Below are 23990 nucleotides of genomic sequence, written 5' to 3' on the forward strand. Positions count from 1 at the left end.
GTCTTTTCGGAACGCTGATAGGGGAGGGGAGGGGAATATATCCTTGGTGGTGGGGTCCGTTTGGAGGTGGCAGAAATGACGAAGGATGATCTGATGTATGGTGGGGTTTGGTGGGGTGGTTGGTGAGGACCAGTAGGGTTCTGTCCTGGTGGCGATTGGAGGGGCGGGGTTCAAGGGCGGAGGAGCAGGAAGTGGAGGAGATGCGGTGGAGAGCATTGTCAACCACATCTGAGGGGAAATTGCGGTCTTTGAAGAAGGAGGCCATCTGGGTTGTTCGGTATTGGAATTGGTTCTCCTGGGAGCAGATGCAGTGGAGGCGAAGGAATTGGGAATATGGGATGACGTTTTTACAGGGGGCAGGGTGGGAAGAGGTGTAATCTAGGTAGCTGTGGGAGTCGGTCGGTTTATAGAATACGTCCGTGTTGAGTCGGTCGTCCGAGATAGAGATGGAGAGGTCAAGGAAGGGGAGGGAGGAGTCTGAGACGGTCCAGGTAAATTTGAGGTCGGGGTGGAAGGTGTTAGTAAAGTGGATGAACTGTTCAACCTCCTCGTGGGAGCACGAGGTAGTGCCGATACAGTCATCAATGTAGCGAAGGAAAAGGTGGGAGGTGGTACCAGTGTAGCTCCGCCACCTCCAAATAGACCCCACCACCGAGGATATATTTCCCTCCCCTCCCCTATCAGCGTTCTGGAAAGACCAGTCCCTCCACGACTCCCTTGTCAGATCCACACCCCCCACCAACCCAACCTCCACTCCCCGCACCTTCCCCTGCAACCGCAAAAAATGCAAAACTTGCACCCACACCTCCCCCCTCACTTCCCTCCAAGGCCCCAAGAGATCCTTCAATATCCATCAGAAATTCACTTGCACCTCCACACACATCATTTATTGCATCCGCTGCACTCGATGTGGCCTCTTATACATTGGGGAGACAGGCCGCCTACTTGCGGAACGTTTCAGAGAACATCTCTGGGACACCCGCACCAACCAACCCAACCACCCCGTGGCTGAACACTTTAACTCCCCCTCCCACTCCGCCAAGGACGTGCACGTCCTTGACCTCCTCCATCGCCAGACTATGACAACACGACGCCTGGAGGAAGAGCGACTCATCTTCCGCCTAGGAACCCTCCAGCCACAGGGGATGAATGCGTATTTCTCCAGCTTCCTCATTTCCCCTCCCCCCACCTTTTCTCAGTCCCAGCCCTCACACTCAGGAATGCATTCTTGACCTGCAATCTTCTTCCCGACCTCTCCGCCCCCACCCCCTCTTCGGCCTATCAGCCTCACCTTAACCTCCTTCCACCTATCACATTCCCAACGCCCCTCCTCCAAGTTGCTCCTCCCTCCCTTTTATCTTAGCCTGCTTGGCACACCCTCCTCATTCCTGAAGAAGGGCTTATGCCCGAAACGCGATTCTCCTGCTCCTTTGACGCTGCCTAACCTGCTGCGCTTTTCCAACAACACATTTTTAAACTCTAGTGTGGTATGATTGCCATCTTCAGGAGCATCTGCCATTTGGACAGAAATGACCTACTTCAAAGTGGATCATGCATCTGCATTGGCAATAGCAAGACAAAAATATAACAGTCAAGTATAATATGTTGACAGCTACCAGACCAAATCATAATCACATTTTAGACATTCTCCATGAAGCAAAGGCTGATTAATATTTCTAGTGGACACTTTTAATAGGAAATCTGATGCAGGGTTCCATTGAAAATAATAATTTTGTATTCGCTGTCAGGTGTTGATTGACTTGTGCATTTCCAGCAATTTCCGTTATTAAGAATTCCGTAATTGCAGACTTTTTAAAAATTACTATCTCTTTGAAGTTAGGTTTATTCTTGACTTTAGGGGTTAAAAACTAATGAGACTCATTTATTATGTATAATTGTGGAATCTGTAATAAATAAGTTACACTAATGTAATCAGATGAGATTTCAGAAACGATCATAAGTAATACATGAGTAAGTCCTGGCACTCCACAAATTACTGCTGTCAAAGTTATTTATATAAATATCTCTTTAAAGATAATAACATCTGCTTAATTATGTGATTGAGCTGATTTCAGGGTTAGTTTCACTGATTAATGTATGTGACAAATTCCCTTTCAATGTGCTCCTGCTTTTTAAGTTGGTAATTCATCCATCCCAATGCCCTAGCTCAACTAAGATAAATCTTGATTTGAAAATTTGATTGGATTTGATTTATTATTGTCAGATGTACCAACATACAGTGAAAAATATTGTATTGCATGCTCACCGGAGAAATCATAACTTACATAAGTACATCAGGGTAGTACACGATGCAAAATCTATTGTTACAGCAACAGAGAAGGTGCAGAGAAAGATCAGCTCTAATATATGAAAGGTCAGTTCATAAGGCTGATAATAGCAGGTAAGAAGCTGTTTTGAAATGTTTGGGTATGTGTTTTCAAATCTTTGGAAGGGGGTGGAAGAGCGTATAACTGGGGTGGGAGAGATCTTTGATTAATTTGGCTGCTCTCCCTAGGTAATGGAAAGTGTACATGGAATAAATAGAAGGAAGGTTGGTTTTTGTGATGGACTACGCTGTGTTCACAACTCTCTGTAATTTCTTGTGGTCTCGGACAGAGCAGTTGCCCTACCAAGCTGTGATGCATCAGGATAGGATGCTTTCTATGGTGCATCTATAAAAATCAGAAAGAGTAAATGTAAATATTGATTCTGCTTCCAATAATGGCATAAAGATAATACAGAGGGGTAATGATCTATAGATAATGTGGAAGGAGGCGACTGAAGATAGTTAGGATGATTAAGGTGAATGACTAAAGTAGCACATGATAGCAAATATGATGAATGTGGGTTAATGTGAATGATTGGGTTAACGTGGATAACTCAAGGAGCGCATGATAGCAAATGCTGTCAAGCTGAGTGTGTAAGAGAGATAGAATAAGTAAATACTCTGTAAGAAGTCTGTCTATCATAGTAGAGATGATTCGGAGATGCCGGTGTTGGACTGGGGTGTACAAAGTTAAAAATCACACAACACCAGGTTATAGTCCAACAGGTTTAATTGGAAGCACACTAGCTTTCGGAGCGACGCTCCTTCGTCAGGTGATTGTGGAAGGCTCGATCGTAACACAGAATTACGATCGAGCCCTCCACAATCACCTGATGAAGGAGCGTCGCTCCGAAAGCTAGTGTGCTTCCAATTAAACCTGTTGGACTATAACCTGGTGTTGTGTGATTTTTAACTATCATAGTAGAGACAGATAACCATAAGAATACTGTAAAACAAACTTCAGTTGCAATGCGATATGAAAAGCCATGTGCATTCACAGTAAAAAAATCTTAAGCTTGAAGATGTACAAAGAAGTGCTTTCAATAAAGAAAACTTTTAACACTCCTGCTTGGTCTCCATCTTGCTCCTATTCACTGGTCTTGGAAAGAACCCAACAATAAGGTCTGATCTGTGAAGCTGTCAGAGTCAAATGGTATGGGAATAATACAAGAATATTTGATTTAAAAAGATACTCTTCTGTAAAACTCACTGCAAAACAAGTTGGTGCTACACCGCAAGCACAGTGTTGTTGACACTCTTGACAATAGTGTGAACAAATACACAAACTTGTAAAAAAGCCAGACCTGCTGAGATTTTCCAGCAATTTTGTTTTTGTAAATGAACTTATAAATAAGGAGCAATAGTAGGCTACTCAAGCCTGTTTCGCCTGCAAGAAGGGTATGGTTGATCTGATTACTCCGTATGCCTGCCTGTCTTGGTAATGGTTAATCTGGTTACTCGGTTTACCTGCCTACGCTTTTGCTTATGAAGAATCTATCTACCTCTGTTTAAAAATATTCAGGAGGTGGAATGTTATGACAAAATGGGGGATGGCGAGATCTATGGCAGCATCAGACAAAAATTCCAAAGAGGACTATCCTGACATTGGGAGTATCTTGCTGCATCTTTTCAGTGGTGAGTTTTTTCATTGGGGAGTTTCATGATGCCAATTAAGAGGGGTTATTTTTTGGTAAACACATGGTTAACAGGCCAAGTGAATCAACTGTGAAGCATGGTATTATCACCAGATCTGGATCCCCTGGTAATATTCTGGGAGCCTGTGTTTGAATGTCATCATGGTGAATAGTGGAATTTGAATTTATAAAATAATTCTGGAAGTAAAAGTCTAATGATGACCATGAATCCATTGTCAGTTAAAACTCATCTAGGTGGGAAATTTGCTGGTGCTTTTCGGGTGGGCTTAAACCAGCTCAGCAGGGGAATGGAAACCTGTGGTGTAGTTCCAGTGCACAGGAGGATGTGAGTAGGGAGGATATGGACAGGGTTTCACAGTCACAGGAGTGTACTGGCAGACAGCAAGCTGGTTTGAAGTGTATCTACTTCAACGCAAGGTGTATCCGGAATAAAGTAGGTGAGCTTGCAGCATGGATAGGGACCTGGGACTTCGATGTTGTGGCCATTTCGGAGACATGGAGAGAGCAGGGTCAGGAATGGATATTGCAGGTTCCAGGGTTTAGATCTTTCATTAGGATCAGGGAAGGTGATAAAAGAGGGGTAGGTGTGGCTTTGGTAATCAAGGACAGTATAACGGTGGCTGAAAGAACATTTGACGAGGATTCGTCTACTGAGGTGGTGTGGGCTGAGATTAGAAACAGGAGAGGCGAGGTTACACTGCTGGGAGCTTTTTTATAGACCTCTGCAGAGTTCCAGGGATGTGGAGGAGAGGATTGGCAAAATGATTCAGGGTAGGAGTGAAAGGAACAGGTTGGTCATTATGGGAGACTTTAACTTACCCAACATTGACTGGAAATGCTATAACTCTAGCACGTCGGATGGGTCAGATTTTGTCCAATGTGCGCAGCAGGGTTTCCTGACACAATATGTTGAAGGGCCAACAAAAGGGGAGGCCACACTGGATCTGGTACTTGGTAATGAACCAGGCCAGGTGTTTGATTTAGTGGTGGGTGGGCACTTTGGAGAGAGTGACCATAATTCAGTTACGTTTAGTTTAGGGATGGAAGGAGATAGGTACATGCCACAGGGCAACAATTATAGATGGGGAAGGGCAATTATAATGTGATAAGGCAAGACTTAGGAGGCATAGAATGGGGTAGCAAAATGCAGGGAATGGGGACAATTGAAATGTGGAGCTGGTTTAAGGAACAGATATTGTATGTCCCTGATAGATATGTCCCTGTCAGGTAGGGAAGTAGTGATAAGGTAAGGGAACCATGGTTTATTAAAGAAATTGTATTTCTTGTTAAGCGGAAGAGGGAGGCTTATGTGATGTTGAGACTAGATAGTTCAGAAGAGACAATGGAGAGTTACAGATTAGCTAGGAACCATTTTAAGAGAGAGTTAAGAAGAGCAAGGAGGGGACATGAGCAGTCTTTAGCAGGTAGAATAAAGGAGAACCCTAAAGCTTTCTATACGTATGTGAGGAATAAAAGGATGACTAGGGTAGGAATAGGGCCAGTCAAGGACAGAAGTGGGAAGTTGTGTGTGGACTCTGTGGAAATCGGAGAGGTGCTAAACAAATATTTCTCATCTGCTTTCACTCAGGAAAAGGAGAATATTGTAGAAGAGAAGACTGAGATATGGGCTATTAGACCAGAAAGATTGAGGTTAGTAAGGAGGAGGTGTTATCAATTCTAGAGGGAGTGATAGTAGATAAGTCCCCTGAGCTGGATGGGATTTATCCGAGGATTCTCTGGGAAGCTAGGGAGGAGATGGCAAAACATTTGGCTTTGACCTTTGAGTCATCATTGTCTACATGTTTAGTACCAGAGGACTGGAGGATTGCAAGTGTTGTGCCCTTGTTCAAGAAGAGCAGTAGAGATGACCCAGTGAGCCTTATGTCTGTTGTAGGAAAAGTTTCGGAAAGGATTATAAGAGATAGAATTTATAATCATCTAGCAAGCAACAATTTGATTGCAGATAGTCAATATAGTTCTGTCAAACACAGCTCGCGTCTCACAAACCTCATTGAGTTTTTTGAGAAGGTGACCAAGCATGTGGATGAGGGTAGGGCAGTTGATGTAGTGTACATGGACTTTGGTAAAGCATTTGATAAGGTTCCACATGGTAGGCTTTTGGAGAAAATGCAGAGGCATGGGATCGAGGGTGATTTAGCAGTTTGAGTTAGAAGCTGGCTTTCTGTAAGAAGGCAGAGAGTGGTGGATGATGGAAAATATTCAGCCTGGAGTCTGGTTACTAGTGGCGTGCCACAAGAATCTGTTTTGGGACCATGCTATTTGTCATTTTTATAAATAACAGACGCAGGCATAGGTGAATGGGTTAGTATATTTGTAAATGACACGAAAGTCGGTGGAGTAGTGGACAGTTTAGAAGAATTTTGCAGGTTGCAGGGGGACTTGAATAAATTGCAGAATTGGGCTGGAAGAGGGCAAATGGAGTTCAATGCAGCTAAATGTGAGGTGGTTCACTTTGGGAAGAATAACAGGAAGGCAGAGTACTGGGTCAATGGAAAGATCCTTTGTAGTGTGGACGTGCTGAGGGATCTTGGTGTCCGTGTACATAGGTCCCTGAAAGTTGCCACTCGGGTTGATAGTGCTATTAGGAAGGCATACGGTGTGTTAGGTTTCATTGGTAGAGGGATTGAGTTCCGGAGCCGTGATGTCATGCTGCAACTGTATGAAATGCTGGTGCGGCCTCTCTTGGAATATTGTGTACAGTTCTGGTCACCCCATTACAGGAAGGATGTGGAAGCATTGGAAAAGATGCAGAGGAGATTTACCAGGATGTTGCCTGTCCTGGAGGGAATGTCTTATGAGGAAAGGCTGAGAGACTTGGGTCTGTTCTCCTTGGAGAGAAGAAGGCTAAGAGGAGATTTAATAAAAAAAACAAGATGATCAGAGAATTAGATAGGGTGGACAGTGAGAGTCTTTTTCCTAGGATGATGGCGTCAGCTTGTACGAGGGGGCATAACTACAAATTGAGGGGTGATAGACTTAAGACAGATGTCAGAGGCAGGTTCTTTACTCTTTACTCAGAGAGTGATAAGGGCGTAGAACGCCCTGCCTGCCAAGGTAGTTAACTCAGCCACATTAGGGCCATTGGATGATGATAGGGTAGTGTGGGGGATGGGCTTAGGTTAGTTCACAGGTCGGCACAACATCGAAGGCCAAAGGGTCTGTTCTGCACTGTATTGTTCTATGTTCTATGTCACTAATGTCATTAAGGAAGGAAGTTGCCATCCTTACCTGGTCTGGCCTACATGTGACTCCAGACCCACAGCAATATGGTTGGCACTTAATAACAATAAATGCTAGCCTTGCCAGCGACACCCCCAAACCTGTGAATGAATAATGAAATTTTTAAATCTGCAAGGAGGGTTATGGTAGATCATGAATACAAGGGAGGTCATAAGGAAGGGTTTTTTTTTCACAGTGAGGGGCACTCTGATTTCAGTGAATAATGACACTGGGCATTGCACCTCTTCACACACAAGGGGCTGCAGGGTGGGTAGGTGCAGGCACATATGGATAGGTTAGTTAGGGAACTGGGGATGTGTGCACATGTGGGTTTTACAGGAAGGGGTTCTGAATGTTCAGGACCTCACCCACACTTAGAGGCAGAGGCTGGAACCCACTGACTGAGGAACTCGGACTGTCACCTTCCATTGACATTGAGCTGGAACCCCAAAGTGCGCAATGGGGAAGAAAATGACTGTGACCACATGCAGAGTGGGTGGGACAATGGACTCAACCTGTGAACGAAGAGTGTGACCACTCATGAGGGATAGAGAGATGAAAAGTGTGGTGCTGGAAAAGCATAGCAGGTCAGGCAGCATCTGAGGAGCAGTAGAGTCGACATTTCAGGCATAAGCCCTTCATCAAGAATTTTGGGGGGGTGGCTGAAAGATAAATAAGAGGGTGGGGGTGGGCGTGGGGGTGCTTGACCCTGTGGTCCTGTGGCTGACCACTCCAACTCCATCTCCCACTCCACCAAGGACATACAAGTCCTGGGCCACCTCTACTGCCAAATCCTAATCACCTGATGACTGGAGGAAGAATGCCTCATCTTCTCTGGATTCTTGTTATCTCATTTCTGAAGGCTTCCCATTTTCCAGCCGTCCCTTTACCTGCTAACATCTGCCTCCAATCAGCTTTCGAAAGTTCTTGCCTAATACTGTCAAAATTGGCCTTTCTCCAATTTAGAACTTCAACTTTTAGACCTGGTCTATCCTTTTCCATCACTATTTTAAAACAAATAGAATTATGGTCACTGGCCCCAAAGTGCTCTCCCACTGACACCTCAGTCACCTGCCATGCCTTATTTCCCAAGAGTAGGTCAAGTTTTGCACCATCTCTAGTAGATACATCCACATACTGAAACAGAAAATTGTCTTGTACACACTTAAGAAATTCCTCTCCATCTAAACCTTTAACACTATGGCAATCCCAGTCAATGTTTGGAAAATTAAAATCCCCTACCATAACTACCCTATTATTCTTACAGATAGCTGAGATCTCCTTCCAAGTTTGTTTCTCAATTTCCGTCTGACTATTGGGGGGTCTATAATACAATCCCAATAAGGTGATCAGCACTTTCTTATTTCTTATTTCATATTTATGGCTTTGTGTGTGGGAAATCATGTCTCACAAACTTCATTGAGATTTTTGAAGAACAAAGTAGATTGATGAGGGCAGAGTAGATGTGATCTATATGGACTTCAGTAAGGCATTCGACAAAGTTCCCCTTGGGAGACTGGTTAGCAAGGTTAGATCTCATTGAATACAGGGAGAACTAGCTATTTGGATACAGAACTGGCTCAAAGGTAGAAGACAGAGGGTGGTGTAGGAGGGTTGTTTTTCAGACTGGAGGCCTGTGACCAGTGGAGTGCCACAAGGATCGGTACTGGGCCCTCTACATTTTGTCATTTACATAAATGATTTGGATGTGAGCATAAGAGGTAAAGTTAGTAAGTTTGCAGATGACACCAAAATTGGAGGTGTAGTGGACAGCGAAGAGGGTTACCTCAGATTACTACAGGATCTGGACCAGATGGGCCAATGGGCTGAGAAGTGGCAGATGGAGTTTAATTCAGATAAATGTGAGGTGCTGCATTTTGGGAAAGCAAATCTTAGCAGGACTTATACACTTAATGGTAAAGTCCTAGGGAGTGTTGCTGAACAAAGAGACCTTGGAGTGCAGGTTCAAAGCTCCTTGAAAGTGGAGTCGCAGGTAGATAGGATAGTGAAGAAGGAGTTTGGTATGCTTTCCTTTATTGGTCAGAGTTGGGAGGTCATGCTGCGGCTGTACAGGACATTGGTTAGGCCACTGTTGGAATACTGCGTGTAATTCTGTTCTCCTTCCTATCGGAAAGATGTTGTGAAACTTGAAAGGGTTCAGAAAAGATTTACAAAGATGTTGCCAGGGTTGGAGGTTCTGAGCTACAGGGAGAGGCTGAACAGGCTGGGGCTGTTTTCCCTGGAGCGTCGGAGGCTGAGGGGTGACCTTATAGAGGTTTACAAAATTATGAGGGGCATGGATAGGATAAATAGACCAAGTCTTTTCCTTGGGGTCGGGGAGTCCAGGAGTAGAGGGCATAGGTTTAGGGTGAGAGGGAAAAGATATAAAAGAGACCTAAAGGGCAACTTTTTCATGCAGAGGGTGGTACGTGAATGGAATGAGCTGCCAGAGGAAGTGGTGGAAGCTGGTACAATTGCAATATTTAGGAGGCATTTGGATGGTATATGAATAGGAAGGGTTTGGAGGGATATGGGCCGTGTGATGGCAGGTGGGACTAGATTGGGTTGGGATATCTGGTCAGCATGGACGGGTTGGAAGGGTCTGTTTCATGCTGTACATCTCTATGACTCTATCTTCTGCCTTGGGACCCTCTAAATCCTCTCCCTCTACTTCATCCCAGATCCAACCCTCAACCTGGCACTGCCCTCTTGAATTGTCCTACACGTCCATCTTCCTTCCCACCTATTCACTCCACCCTCCCCAACAACCTATCACAATTACCCTCACACCTGCATCCACCGATAGCCTGCCCAAACACCGTCCCAACCCCACCCTCCTATTTATCTCTCAGGGGCACAATTAAAGGGCCTGGGCTGGATCCTGGCACAGACCCCCAGAACTGCATTTGACCCCAAGCCCCATCCATCCACCCAACCCCAGTGCGGTACCCCTGACCCTGACCCTGAGCCCTCGGTTTGCTCTCGAACCCACACATGATGCAGCAGCAAGGCTTTCACCTGCAACCTCCAGCAACTCAGGGCTATTGTCCTTAGTGGGTTCTAGACCAGACTCAGGGGCACAGTCTGCTGGCAATGTCCCTGACACGTCTCTGCTGTTGGTCCAGGACAGAATTCCCCAGATTTATAACCCTCAGAGGGCTGCCCGTGAGCAGGAATCTGTTCAGCCCTCGGCAGAAGATGATGCTGTGTTCTCGCCCGTTAGTAGCTTTGTCAGAAGGTGCAGACAGGCAAATGGACAGCTGGAAGATTTACCAGAGGTACTTGGGAAACCAGAATGGAGACCAGTATTATACTGGCTCCAGCACACGTGTGTCTGGCTGTTTTCATGGATAGACACCATGGAGGCGAAGACGGTTACCTCAAATTACAACAGGATCTGGACCAGATGGGCTGAGAAGTGGCAGATGGAGTTTAATTCAGATAAATGCGAGATGTTGTCGGATATGTACACAGACACGCACTCCGTCGTTCTAGCCATTGGTGCTTAGTGTGAGAGAGGGGAGTGAGGGACCTCTTTCTCTCAAGGATGCAGGGTGGTGTTATTGGGGTGAGAGCAACACACAGAACCTTCAGAATCTTCTTCTCAGGACAGTCTGGAGGTGCCCATCCCTTCATGTCTGCCCCTGCCAGTCACCCCAAAGCCTGCAGATGTTGAAGCCAAGGATTGTGGGCCTACTCCTGAGCAGAGGACTTTGAGCAGGCATCAAGGGTCATTTCTCATGTTTTCCGCACCAACAGAGCCAAAAGCACAGCATGCTCTGTCCAGCACAACAATGGAGACAAGACTGCATCGTGGGAGGGAGAGGGAGGAAAGGAATGTAAGGAGGGACATGGGTGTCATAGTTGACACGTCATTGTAATTCTTGCACGCCTGTAAATATCTGTGCACTCGCACCCTTCAAATGTCTGCTCCAGTACCTGCATATCTGTTGGAGACAAAAACAACTGCAGGTGCTGGAATCCAAGGTAAATAGGCCGGAGGCTGGAAGAACACAGCAAGCCAGGCAGCATCAGGAGGGACAGGCAGGTCCTGATGAAGGGTTTTTGCCCGAAATGTCGATTCTCCTGCTCCTCGGATGCTGCCTGACCTGCTATGCTTTTCCAGCACCACTCTAATCTAGAATCTGATTTCCAGCATCTGCAGTCCTCACTTCTGCCTAGAACACAGCAAGCCAGGCAGCATCAGGAGGTGGAGAAATCAACATTTGAGGTGTAACCGGTATACCCGAAACGTTGACTTCTCCACCTCCTGATGCTGCCTGGCTTGCTGTGTTCTTCCAGCCTCCTGCCTGTCTACACTGTGTAGCTGTTGGACCTGGTTACACTGCAGCCATATGAGAAATGAGCCACCTCCTCACACACCCCACAGATGAAATACATTGGAATGGCCAATCATTGCTCATCTCTGACAAGCAATCGATTCTTTGACAGGCGATAGCCTCAGACATCTGAAACCATAACGTTGATGACTGCAGCCAAGGCACCACACTGTAACAGGGACAGCACTGTAATAGTTCAATGTAATGGACAGGGCCTGATCTACACACACCTGCCAAACTTCAATGTGAGACTACAGAATCAGTGAGAACTCCACACGTCATTCATTCTATGTAAAAGCTTTTCAAAGGAGTGAACTGTCATTCAAGGCCCATTGTGCACCTCCAGTGGGCACCTCCACTCTCCCTCATAATACCTGGTCTACTGAGAGAGCCTGCATTAGCTCTATGTCTAACAGGTTCATCACTGCCCCACAAGGATGGTCAAAGATTCGGGTCAATGAAGCTGTCTACACGCATTCGGTAGCACCAAAGGTATATCAATACTGGACACTCCTCTGGATTCCTCTTAACCTTCTGGCTATCATGAGAGACCTGACTACATAATACTTTGATGTGATACCCTGATGGATGCCTGAAGAGCTACCTAACCTTACTGCTCTGTGCTGTAAGTGCACTGCCTCACAGTCAGCAGCTTTTATCCCTAATGGTCAGTAGAACATACAGCGTTCCGGAAAGACCACTCCCTCCGCGACTCCCTTGTTAGATCCACACCCCCCACCAACCCAACCTCCACTCCCAGCACCTTCCCCTACAACCGCAAAAAATGCAAAACGTGCGCCCACACCTCCCCCCTCACTTCCCTCCAAGGCCCCAAGAGATCCTTCAATATCCATCAGAAATTCACCTGCACCTCCACACACATCATTTACTGCATCTGCTGCACCCGATGTGGCCTCCTATACATTGGGGAGACAGGCCGCCTACTTGCGGAACGTTTCAGAGAACACCTCTGGGACACCCGCACCAACCAACCCAACCACCCCGTGGCTGAACACTTTAACTCCCCCTCCCACTCTGCCAAGGACGTGCACGTCCTTGGCCTTCTCCATCGCCAGACCATGGCAACACGACACCTGGAGGAAGAGCGACTCATCTTCCGCCTAGGAACCCTCCAGCCACAGGGGATGAATGTGGATTTCTCCAGCCTCCTCATTTCCCCTCCCCCCACCTTATCTCAGTCCCAGCCCTCAGACTCAGCACCGCCTTCTTGACCTGCAATCTTCTTCCCGACCTCTCCGCCCCCACCCCCTCTCCGGCCTATCACCCTCACCTTAACCTCCCTCCAACTCTCGCATTCCCAATGCCCCTCCCCCAAGTCCCTCCTCCCTACCTTTTATCTTAGCCTGCTTGGCACACCCTCCTCATTCCTGAAGAAGGGCTTATGCCCGAAACGTCGATTCTCCTTCGCCTTGGATGCTGCCTGACCTGCTGCGCTTTTCCAACAACACATTTTTAAGGTTAGTAGGACATGTAAGGTCCAGATACTTGAAAGTGGGATCACCAAAACAAATCAAGCAGACAATCACATGGAAAACAGGACATTTATTCAGAAATATGAAAGGTCAAAGACCTCAAAAATAAGGTCCAAATGTCTTCTCAAAACTGACTCATAAGGTCCACATGTTTCTCACACTGAACAGAGGCTGCCTGCCACATGACCAACATTAAACAGTTAAACAAAGAGCAAACAAAGTTATTCCACCCAGGAAAATGTTTGCATTGAGGTTATCTCTGGCCTCTCAGGCTCAATAATGCTTCGTTCAGTCCAGACGGCCTTCCGGTCACTGTTCTGAAGTTCAGCCTCATCCTCATCCTTAGATGGCCGTTGTCACACCTCCATTTTGTTTGCATCCATGACAACCAGCCCTTTGTCAGCAAAAGGCACTACTTGCCTCAATGATGCAGGGGCACCCTTTTGGGGCTTTACCATAAGCGCCCCCTCAGGCTGGTCCAGGTATTAGAACCTCATTTTAATGAGGATTATGTTCTGGTCCACTTCAGCCCTGACATGAAGCGTAGGCAGCATGGTATCTTCGTGCCATGTCAGTCTGAGGGTTCGTAATGGAACCATAAGCCATGTGTGGAGGGGGAGGGATACCTCTTCTCTCCTAGCAACCATCCTGCTGTCGCCCAAGGACCTTGGAAAGAGGCACAAATCTGTGAGATGTCAACTATGTAAGAGTCACAGCAACTCCCAAGATATTTCAAGCAGACCTCCATAATTTGGCACCAATAGTCGCATACAGTTTGGACACGGGAAGTCTTAGCTAATGAGGAACTCTGCAGATTGGCGACAGGGGGGTCTCAAAGCAACGTGAGGGCAGCCTGCCCCTGGTGGAAGTCAGTGATGGTGGATAATCTCACTGCCTGAGCTGCTTGACTTTCCTCATCATGGGGGAAGGATGTGAACTATGGTCTAGACAAAATGGCATCAGTTACGTCCCAAATAGATTTCTGTGTCAAGGATTGAGATATATTCCCCTCCCTACCCTTATCTGCGTTCCATTGAGACAACTCCCTCCGTGACTCCCTTGTCAGGTCCACACCTCCAACCAACCCATTCTCCACTCCCAGAACCTTCCCTTGCCGCCACAAAAGGTGTAAAACCTGCACCCACACCTCCCCTTCACCTCCATTCAAGGCCCCAAAGGATCCTTCCACATCTAGCAGAGATTTTCCGACACCTCCACACATGTCATCTACTGTGACTGTTGCTCTCAATGTGGTCGCCTCCACATCGGGGAGACAGGGTGGCAACTTGCGGATCGTTTCAGAGAACATCACTGGGACACCCAAACCAAACAACCCCACTGCCCCGTGGCCGAACACTCTGCCTAGGACATAGAACATAGAACGTTTCAGCCCTTGATGCTGCGCCAACCTGTGAAATTAATCTGATGCCCATCTAACCTACACCATTCCATTATTATCGATAAGTATGTCCAATGCCCATTTAAATACCCTAAACATCAGCGAGTCTACTACTGTTGCAGACAGGCCATTCCACATTCCTACTACTCTTTGAGTAAAGAAACTCCCCCTGATATCTGTCCTAAATCTATCACCCCTCATGTTAGCCTTCGCCATTCGAGGAAAAAGGCTCTCACTGTCCACCCTATCTACCCTTCTGATTATCTTATATGTCTCAAATAAGTCACCCCTTAACCTTCTTCCCTCCAACAAAAACAGTCTCAGTTCCCTCAGCCTTTTCTCATAAGACCTTCCTTCCATACCAGGCAACATCCTAGTAAATCTCCTCTGACCCATTTCCAACACTTCCACATCCTTCCTATAATGCAGTGACCAGAACTGTATGCAATACTCCCGGTGCAGCCTTACCAGTGTCTTGTACAGCTGAAGCATAACTGTGTGGTTCCGAAACTCAATCCCCCTACCAATAAATGCCAACACACCATATGCCTTCTTAACAACCATATCAACTTAATGCTGCCTGGCTTGCTGTGTTCTTCCAGCCTCCTGCCTGTCCCTCCTGATGCTGCCTGGCTTGCTGTGTTCTTCCAATCTCCTGCCTGCCTATTTCAGTACATTTAATTGGCAGATTTTGATGGATTCACACCCAAAATGGTTTTCCCATTATCAACGTCATTGCCCACCATCTCCCGTGGTCTTCAGTTTAATTAGTCACACTTTCAGATATTTCTGTTGTTAAGATATACCAGGTAAATTAATTTGCAGAATTAAAATATGGAGAAAATAATTCAATTTATTCACTTGCGAAGCCATTACAGGAGACAACTCATGCTGCTTATGCTGTGCATGTTACAGCTATTAATTAGTGTGAATCCAGATTTATAAGGTGCTCAGTCCATTCATCAGTCTCCCAGACAATTTATGTTCAGCCTCTGAACATTACGAGAAAGCTAATGCTACTGCTGACACTAGGTTAACCTGAAAATATATCTTCTACATTGTTAGCTGCTGTTCAAAACCAGCAGCATTTTCACATAGGCTTTCTTTCCTTTAACTTTTGGTAATAAGATTTATTTAAATTAAAATCATATAGTTAGCACAACTTTACAGCCTACAGTCCAACTTATCCATGCCATGTAGGTTTCCCAAGCTAAACTAATCCCACCTGCCTGTGTTTACCCCATATCCCTCCAAACCTTTCCTGGACATGTACTTATCCAGATGTCTTTAAATTTTATGACTGTACCTGCATTTACCACTTTCTCTGGCAGTTCACTCACCACTCTCACCATTCCCTGTATAAAAAAAGTTGCCCCCAATGTCCTTTTTAAATCTTTTTCCTCTCACCTTAAAAATATGCTCCCCAGGTTTGAACTCCCCCACCCTAAGGAAAAGACCTTTGCTATTCACCTTATCTATGCCCCTCATGATTTTATAAACCTCTATAAGATCACACCTCAATCTCCTACGTTCCAGTGGAAGAAGTCGTAGTCTTCCTTTAATCATGCAAACCCTCCATTCCTGACAACATCCTGGGACATCTTTTCTGAACCCTCTCCAATTTAATAATATCTTTCCTTAAAACAGGCTGACCAGAACTGCACACAGTTCTCCAGAAGAAGCCTCATCAACTTCCAGATGATATTCCAACCCCTACACTCAAAGGTCTAAGCAATGAAGGCAAATGTGCTGAATACCTTGTTAACCACCCTGTCGACCTGTGATGCAAATTTCAAAGAATTATGTATCTGAACTCTAGGTGTCTCTCTGTTCGACAACACTATCCAGGGGCTTAGCATTAATTGTATAAGTCGTGCCCTTGTTTTACCAAAATGCAATACCTCACATTTATCCAAATTAAAGTCCATTTTCCACTCGTAAACCCTTTGATTCAATTGATCAAGATCTCTTTGTATTCTTAGATAACCTTCTTCACTGTCCACTATACTGCCAATTTTGGTGCCATCTGCAAACTTACTAACCATGCCTCTCTATTCTCATCCAAGCCATTTATATAAATGACAAACAAAAGTGAATGTAGCACCGATTCCTGTGGGACATCACTGGCCAAAGGGCTCCAGTCTGAAAAACAGCCCTCCACCACCCATCCTCTGTCTCTTACCGTCAAGCCAATTTTGTATCCAATTGGCAAGGTCACTATGAATCCCAGCTGATCTAATTTCATTAACCAGTCTACCATGCGTAACTTTATCAATGGCTTTACTCAAGCCCAAGCAATCAACATCAACCTCTCTGCCCTCATCAAACTTTTTACTTATTTCCTCAAAAAAAATCAGTCAAGTTTGTGAGACACCAATTCCCTCACACAAAGCCACGCTGACTATCCTTAATCAGTCCTTGGCTCTCCAAATGCATCTAAATTCTATCTTTAAAATCACTTCCAACAACTTACCCACCATCAATATCAAATTTGCAGGTCTATATCTGAAATTCCTCGAGGTTATTTCTAACAAGGTTCAAACCTGGTAAGAAAAAATGGATTAGTTAGGAAGGAATTTCAAACAACTGAGAATAATTGTAATGAAAGCAAATTACTGTGATTACAGAATGTTTTGGAAACTTTGCAGATCTGGCAGCAAACATGGAGAGAGAAACTATTTCTTCAAAATTTAAGGGTGTTGGAAAATGTTTGTGTTTATACTTTTGACAGAGTTGGAGGAAGAGAGAAGGGAACAGTGTTGAGGCCCAGTGCAAAAGACAAAGGAATTGTTAATGGTGGCAAAAGAGAAAAAGAGATGAAAAATGGGTGTAGGTTATGAGAGGGAGAAAATGGACACTGCCTACTGAAAGCAAAGGAAACTAGACACAAACTAGATAAAGTTGTGGCAGAGCTGGGGGGGGGGGGGGGGGGGGGGCGGGGCGGGTGGGGTGTGTGGTGATGGGGAGAGCGCGGAGCAGCTGGCAGGGTGGAAGAAGAGGGGGAGGCCGAAGGAAATGTAAGAAAAAGGAGAACAAACATCATGCAGTCAGGCACTAATGTTGCACAATTCAATATTGCATCCACGAGGCTGTAAAGTGCCTAAATGCAAAATGAGATGTGTTCCTCCAGCTTGTGTTATGCTTCATTAGAACAGTGCAGAAGACCCAGGACAGAAACGTTAGCATGAGAGCAAGGTGGGTTATTGAAATGGCAAGCACCTAGAAGGTCCGGGTCATACCTATGGACAGAGCCAAAGTCTCCCACAAAGTGGACACGCAGCCTGCATTTGATCTGCAATGCAAAGGAAACTGTGGGGCTGGAGACCAGGCCTGGAATGTACAATCACTCTGCAGTATAGTATGGGTTAATGCACTGGAAATCAAACCCAGCTATTCTCACAGTCATCATGAAAGTTAAATATTTTATCAAAGTATGCCAAGTCTCCAGTTTATACTCTTTGTAGACCCAGGTAACAAAAAGTGGATTTAGCTTCTGTATTTAAGAAGAATTACTATTTTGTACAAATAGATTATAATCACAGACAAAACTTAGGGAACAGTTCATCAAGCATCTCAGCCAGGCCCACACGGGCTGACCAGATGGACCTCCCAGTTGCTGCCCATTTTAATTCCCCTTCCCACTCCCTTTCTGACATGACCTGGCCTCCACCATTACCACAATGAACCAAACTGCAAATTGAAGGAACAACACCTCATCTTCTACCTAAGCAGCCCACTGCCCGGAGGACTCAACATTGAGTTCTCCAATTTCAAATAACCTCCCTTCCGTTCCTCTGACTCCCTTCAAAGCCTGTCCCCTTCCATTCCACTCCTCTCTGCACCAGGTTCATTCCTCCCATTGACCAACAAGGTCATACCCTCTACTGTCTTCACCTACTCACCACGCTGCCCCTGCCACCCCCTTTATCTGTAGCTCTCCTTACACCCACCCCCAGTCCTGAAGAAGGGTTACACCCAAAACGTTGACTTCTCCATCTCCTGATGCTGCCTGCCTTGCTGTGTTCTTCCAGCCTCCTGCCTGTCCCTCCTGATGCTGCCTGCCTTGTTGTGTTCTTCCAGCCTCCTGCCTGTCCCTCCTGATGCTGCCTGCCTTGCTGTGTTCTTCCAGCCTCCTGCCTGTTTACCTTGGATTCCAACATCTGCAGTTTATTTGTTTCTAACAACTGAGAACTGTCAGCATATAACTCTGTTAGTTAAAACTCTAACTCACATGTAAAACTCTCCACACATTCACATTCAGGCAGACACAGATAGATAAAAACTTTGGTTTTATAGTGGTGAGGAAAAAAAGTTTTTAAAGCTGTTCAGAGGTGCCTGTCTATGCTGTTTGCTGGGATGCTGTTTTGTTTGGCATGGCTTGCCATTCTTCAATCGTTCTTCCAGGTATTTTTCACTTTTGTGCAGGAGGCACAGAGCAATTGGTTCACAACTTAGAAAGTCTCTGACTTATTAGCTAAACACAACAGCTTACATCAACTGGTGGGAGAAGATATTTGGTTTTCTTCAGGCTTCAGATATGTCCTACTATAGAGGGACACACCACTCCCCTTCTGATCTTATCATTCACTTCCACAAACTCTTCAGCTACTGAGGAATCAATCATGTTGTTGGCTGGCTGATGGCTTTTATTATCAACAACAGATCACCACATTCCACAAACTAAGCAGCTACTAGTTGCCAGCCAAACTTCACTTTGTACACATTCCCTGTCATGCCAGCCCATTTCCCCCACTGGCTGGACAAAGCAGAAGTGTAAACATCACTTGCAATGAGGTTCTGTAACTTGCTGTTAAAAAGTAAAGCAAGCTCTTCCATAATACTCGGTTTTTAATACAGTCCTTTTCCCATTTCAATCCACAATCGAAATTACAGAAAATAAAAAGATATGATCTTTACAACTGGTTTTATATAAACTAGTATAAAAAGAGACTGTATCCTATTTCTGCGGTTGTGTCTGTCATGGGTGATCTTTGAGAAAAACCACATGGTGTTCTAGTGGCTATCACTTAGGGCTTTGGAATTAGTGGGCAGCCCAAGGACTGGGAAGCATCAAAACCCCACAAAAATTCATCCACTTTTTCTTTTCTCTTTTCTTCCATTCTCTTTTTTTCTAAGCATTTAAAGTCTGAAGCTCGGAGTGGAGCAGTGGGCTGACGGCACAGAGCGGAGTGGAGGCAGGTGTTGGACTGGGGGACAGTGTGGGCAATCGGCGTCTGGTGAGCCTGGTCAAACTATGTGTGGAAGCTGCTGTGCTGAGCTACTGCAATATCATGTTTATCTGTAATCTGTTTATCTGACTATAATGTTTATCCTTTTAACTTTATTCCTTATTTTCTCGCTTGTACTATGAATCAGTATAAGGTAATGTAACTTGTTTTTCCTTTATTTCCCCATTTTGTATCTAAGATTTGTATCGAGGTACCATGAGGAGCAACATTGTAAACTTTTCACTGTATCTCTGTACATCTGTACTTGAGTACACATGACAATAAACCTAATTCTAATTCTACAAGACATTGTAATTGAAATAATATGCTTCCTTTGTGATTTTGTCTTTAGTTATTGTGGTCTCCTAATGCATTGTCGACTCATTCTTTCAGTTTAATTTAGTTTAGTTTAGATTCATTTTCCTATTGGTTTATCAAGTTATACAGTGTTGTGACACTGGCTTGGAAAAAGGCAGCCAAATGCAAAGCTGCATTCTACAAACAATGAAACAATCAAGTAAAGGACTTTTGCCTAGTTTCATGATTCATCATCTGGCTTTCTTGTAGAAATAAAGAGGATTTTTCTGTCAGAGGGTGGTAAATCTGTGGAATTCTTTACCACAGAGGGCTATTGAAACAGAGTCGTTATGTACATTCAAACCTGAGACAGATTTTTAATCAGTAAGAGAATGAAAATTTATGGAGAAAAGACAGGAAAGGATTGTTGAGGAATATCAGATCAGCCGTGGTCTCATAGAATAGTGGGGCAGACTTGATTCAAATGGCCAACCTCTATTCTTCCATCCAATGGCCTTATAGACTAGCACCTATGTGCAATTCCAACGTCAGTCTATAGATGGCGATAGTTATTTGAATAGGTGCGCAAGCAAAACTATGATGTGTCATGTGAACCTTTTGAGTTAGTGTCATAGAGTTATACAGCACGGAAACAGACCCTTCGGTCCAACTCATCCATGCTGACCAGCCATCCTAAACTGATCTCGTTCCATTTAGAGTCACAGAGTCAAAGAGATGTACAGCACGGAAACAGACCCTTCGGTCGAACCCATCCACGCTGACCAGACATCCCAACCCAATCTAGTCCCACCTGCCAGCACACGGCCCATATCCCTCCAAACCCTTCCTATTCATATACCCATCCAAATGCCTCCTAAATGTTGCAATTGTACCAGCCTCCACCACTTCCTCTGGCAGCTCATTCCATACACGTACCACCCTCTGCGTGAAAAAGTTGCTCTTTTATATCTTTCCCCTCTCACCCTAAAGTTATGCCCTCTAGTTCTGGACTCCCTGACCCCATGGAAAAGACTTGGTCTATTTATCCTATCCATGCCCCTCATAATTTTGTAAACCTCTATAAGGTCACCCCCCAGCCTCCAATGCTCCAGGGAAAACAGCCCCACCCTGTTCAGCCTCTCCATATAGTTCAAATCCTCCAACCCTGGCAACATCCTTGTAAATCTTTTCTGAACCCTTTCAAGTTTCACAACATCTTTCCGATAGGAAGGAGACCAGAATTGCACGCAATATTCCAACAGTGGCCTAACCCATGTCCTTGGCTGAAAATGTGTTGCTGGAAAAGCGCAGCAGGTCAGGCAGCATCCAAAGAGCAGGAGAATCGACGTTTCGGGCATGACCCCTTCTTCAGGAATTCAGGAATCAATGTCCTGTACAACCGCAATATGACCTCCCAACTCCTGTACTCAATACTCTGACCAATAAAGGAAAGCATGCCAAACGCCTTCTTGTTTGGCCTGTAACACTCTAAACCCTTCCAATTCATGTCCTCATCCAGATGCCTTTTTAAATGTTGTAATTGTACCAGCATCTACCACCTCATCTGACAGCTCATTCCACACACACCACCCTTAGCTTGAAAAGGTTGTCCCTCAAGTACCTTTTAAATCTTTCTCCTCTCACCTTAAACCTCTGCTCGCCAGTTTTGGACTCACCTACCCTGGGCAAAAGAACTCGGCTGTTCAACCTATCTATTTGAGCAATCGGTGTACAGGGCAATCCCATATCCACGGATTTGGTTTCCATGGTTTCAATTACTCGTGGTTTATTTATGTGCATGAAGAAGTACTTACAGGGCAGGACTGACAGCTGAAATTTGCTCTGAAGGAAATGTTAAAGTATCAGTTGAGAACTATTGAAGAGTTTTAGCACATTGATGACAGGTGATTATAGGTTTCAAATGCTTTTAGTGTGATATATTCTGGGAAGATGTAGCTGGGACCTTTAACCCGGTGAAGTCATGAAAAATTGTTTCTGAGTTTGGAGTTTTGTTTGAGCATTGACTGAATAACCTTCTGCACTTTTTGCAATAAAAAGAGTTTCCATCTTCCATCAGCTTCAGAAAAGAGGCATTTTCACTTCCCAATCTCAGAACTGGAGACTTTCATTTAATCCCCCGTGGTTTCAAACATTGTACGTTTTCAGGCTGATGAAAATATCAGATTTTGATGCACTATCTTTTAGCTGCTTTGGGACATTTTCCCCTTCACTATCGTCAATGTTTCTGACTGGTGAGAGAAAGGTTTTTAATCATAATGTTATTTGTGAATTTGAATTCTAAAGTAAAGGTTTCTTTAGTTTTATTTCTGCGATTTTTTAAGAGGGTCAGAAACTAAATTGGAACAATTAATTAATGATAGCCTTTCCAAGTAAACATGAATGCTGGAGAAGGGTAGATGAGCAATAGTGTTAGAGGATTCCATAGTTAGGGTATGAGGCAAGTGCTTCTGCTGCTGGTGACATGACTCAAAATGGTATATTTCTTCCCTGGTGCCAGGGTAAAACATTTTACAACCAGCTGCAAGACATTCTTTCAGGAGAAAGAGTGGTTAAGCAGAATTTGTTGTCCAAGTTGATAGCAATGGCTTAAGTAAGATCGGGAATGAGGTCATGAAAACAGATTTCAGGATGTTCAGTAGGAGCTTGAAAGGCCCCTCCAAAGCAGTAGCGTCAGGATTATTCCCAGTCCCATATGCTAGTCACAATAGAATTACAAGAATTGAGACAATGAGCTCATGGCTGGTTGTATTAATTCCCTGAGCTCCCATCAACTTTCACTTTTTATTCATTCATGGGATATGGACATCACTGCTTGGGCCAGCATTTTTGCCCATCCCTGATTTCCTAGGGGCATTAGGAGTCAACCCTGTTGCTATGTTTCTAAATTCAAAGGTCAGCCAGGCCAGATAAAGATGACAGTTTCCCTCCCTAAAGGGCTAATTAAATGGGTTTTTCCCAACAATCATTTCATGGTTTCATTAGACTCATCGTTCCAGATTTTATTATTAAATTGAATTCAAACTCCACCATTTGCCCATGGCCTCATCATGTGCTGCACATAACAGACCAAAGGAGCTGGTAATGTTATAAAAGCAAAATACAGCAGATCCTGGAAACCTGAAACAAATATAGAGAAACTCAGCAGGTCTGGCAGCAGTTTCTAATTAAAACATTAACTGTTTCTCTCTCTACAGATGCTGCCAGACCTGCTGAGTTTCTCTTTGTGTTTGTTTGAGTTACTAACAAAAGCCGCTCACTCCTAATGCAATATCATGCTACAGCTATCATACAGTGCAGGTTCTGTCCCATTGTCCTTTTCTCTATGATCATATTAAGAAAACAATACTGACTGGCTGAAACTCCATAGAGTGGGTGTGTTTGTTGCACAATAGAGAACTGAAGACCATGGTATGGCATTGACACAAAGTAGAAAATTAAACTTCAAAACTTTATGGGCGACACGGTGGCACAGTGGTTAGCACTGCTGCCTCACAGCGCCGGAGACCCGGGTTCAATTCCCGCCTCAGGCGACTGACTGTGTGGAGTTTGCACATTCTCCCCGTGTCTGCGTGGGTTTCCTCCGGGTGCTCTGGTTTCCTCCCACAGTCCAAAGATGTGCAGGTCAGATGAATTGGCTATGCTAAATTGCCCGTAGTGTTAGGTAGGGGGTAAATGTAGGGGTATGGGTGGGTTGCGCTTCGGCGGGTCGGTGTGGACTTGTTGGGCCGAAGGGTCTGTTTCCACACTGTAATGTAATCTAATCTAATGTAAAAAATCTAATACATGAATTGCAACCATTTCCTATAATTGCTGACAGATTGACAGCATATGAAATTTCACTTGTCATCCATCTTCTGCTGCAGAGAACTGTTTCTCAAACTTTGAGAAACTTTCATTCCTAAATCATTGCTGTGATTTAAACATTTTGAAGTGGTAATACAGACAGTACTTTGGCTTTAATGACAGTAGCTCCTACTCATGATTTCCACAT

General features: G+C 44.8%; 1 protein-coding gene across 1 annotated transcript in view; it reads left to right on the top strand.

Annotated features, from left to right (window-relative positions):
- The window catches only part of LOC122546538 (CD276 antigen-like), a 43697-nt gene extending 23707 nt beyond the window's left edge, over nt 1–19990 (top strand). The window contains exon 5 of the mRNA XM_087976766.1: nt 19590–19990. Within this exon, the coding sequence (XP_087832892.1) occupies nt 19590–19603 (14 nt within the window). The 3' untranslated portion in view covers nt 19604–19990. The remainder of the gene's footprint in view (nt 1–19589) is intronic.
- The last annotated feature ends 4000 nt before the right edge of the window (nt 19991–23990 follow it).

Source organism: Chiloscyllium plagiosum, unplaced genomic scaffold (assembly GCF_037043375.1).
Source record: "Chiloscyllium plagiosum isolate Xiang-an unplaced genomic scaffold, Cpla_swu_hap1 HiC_scaffold_30, whole genome shotgun sequence".
NCBI lineage: Eukaryota > Metazoa > Chordata > Chondrichthyes > Orectolobiformes > Hemiscylliidae > Chiloscyllium > Chiloscyllium plagiosum.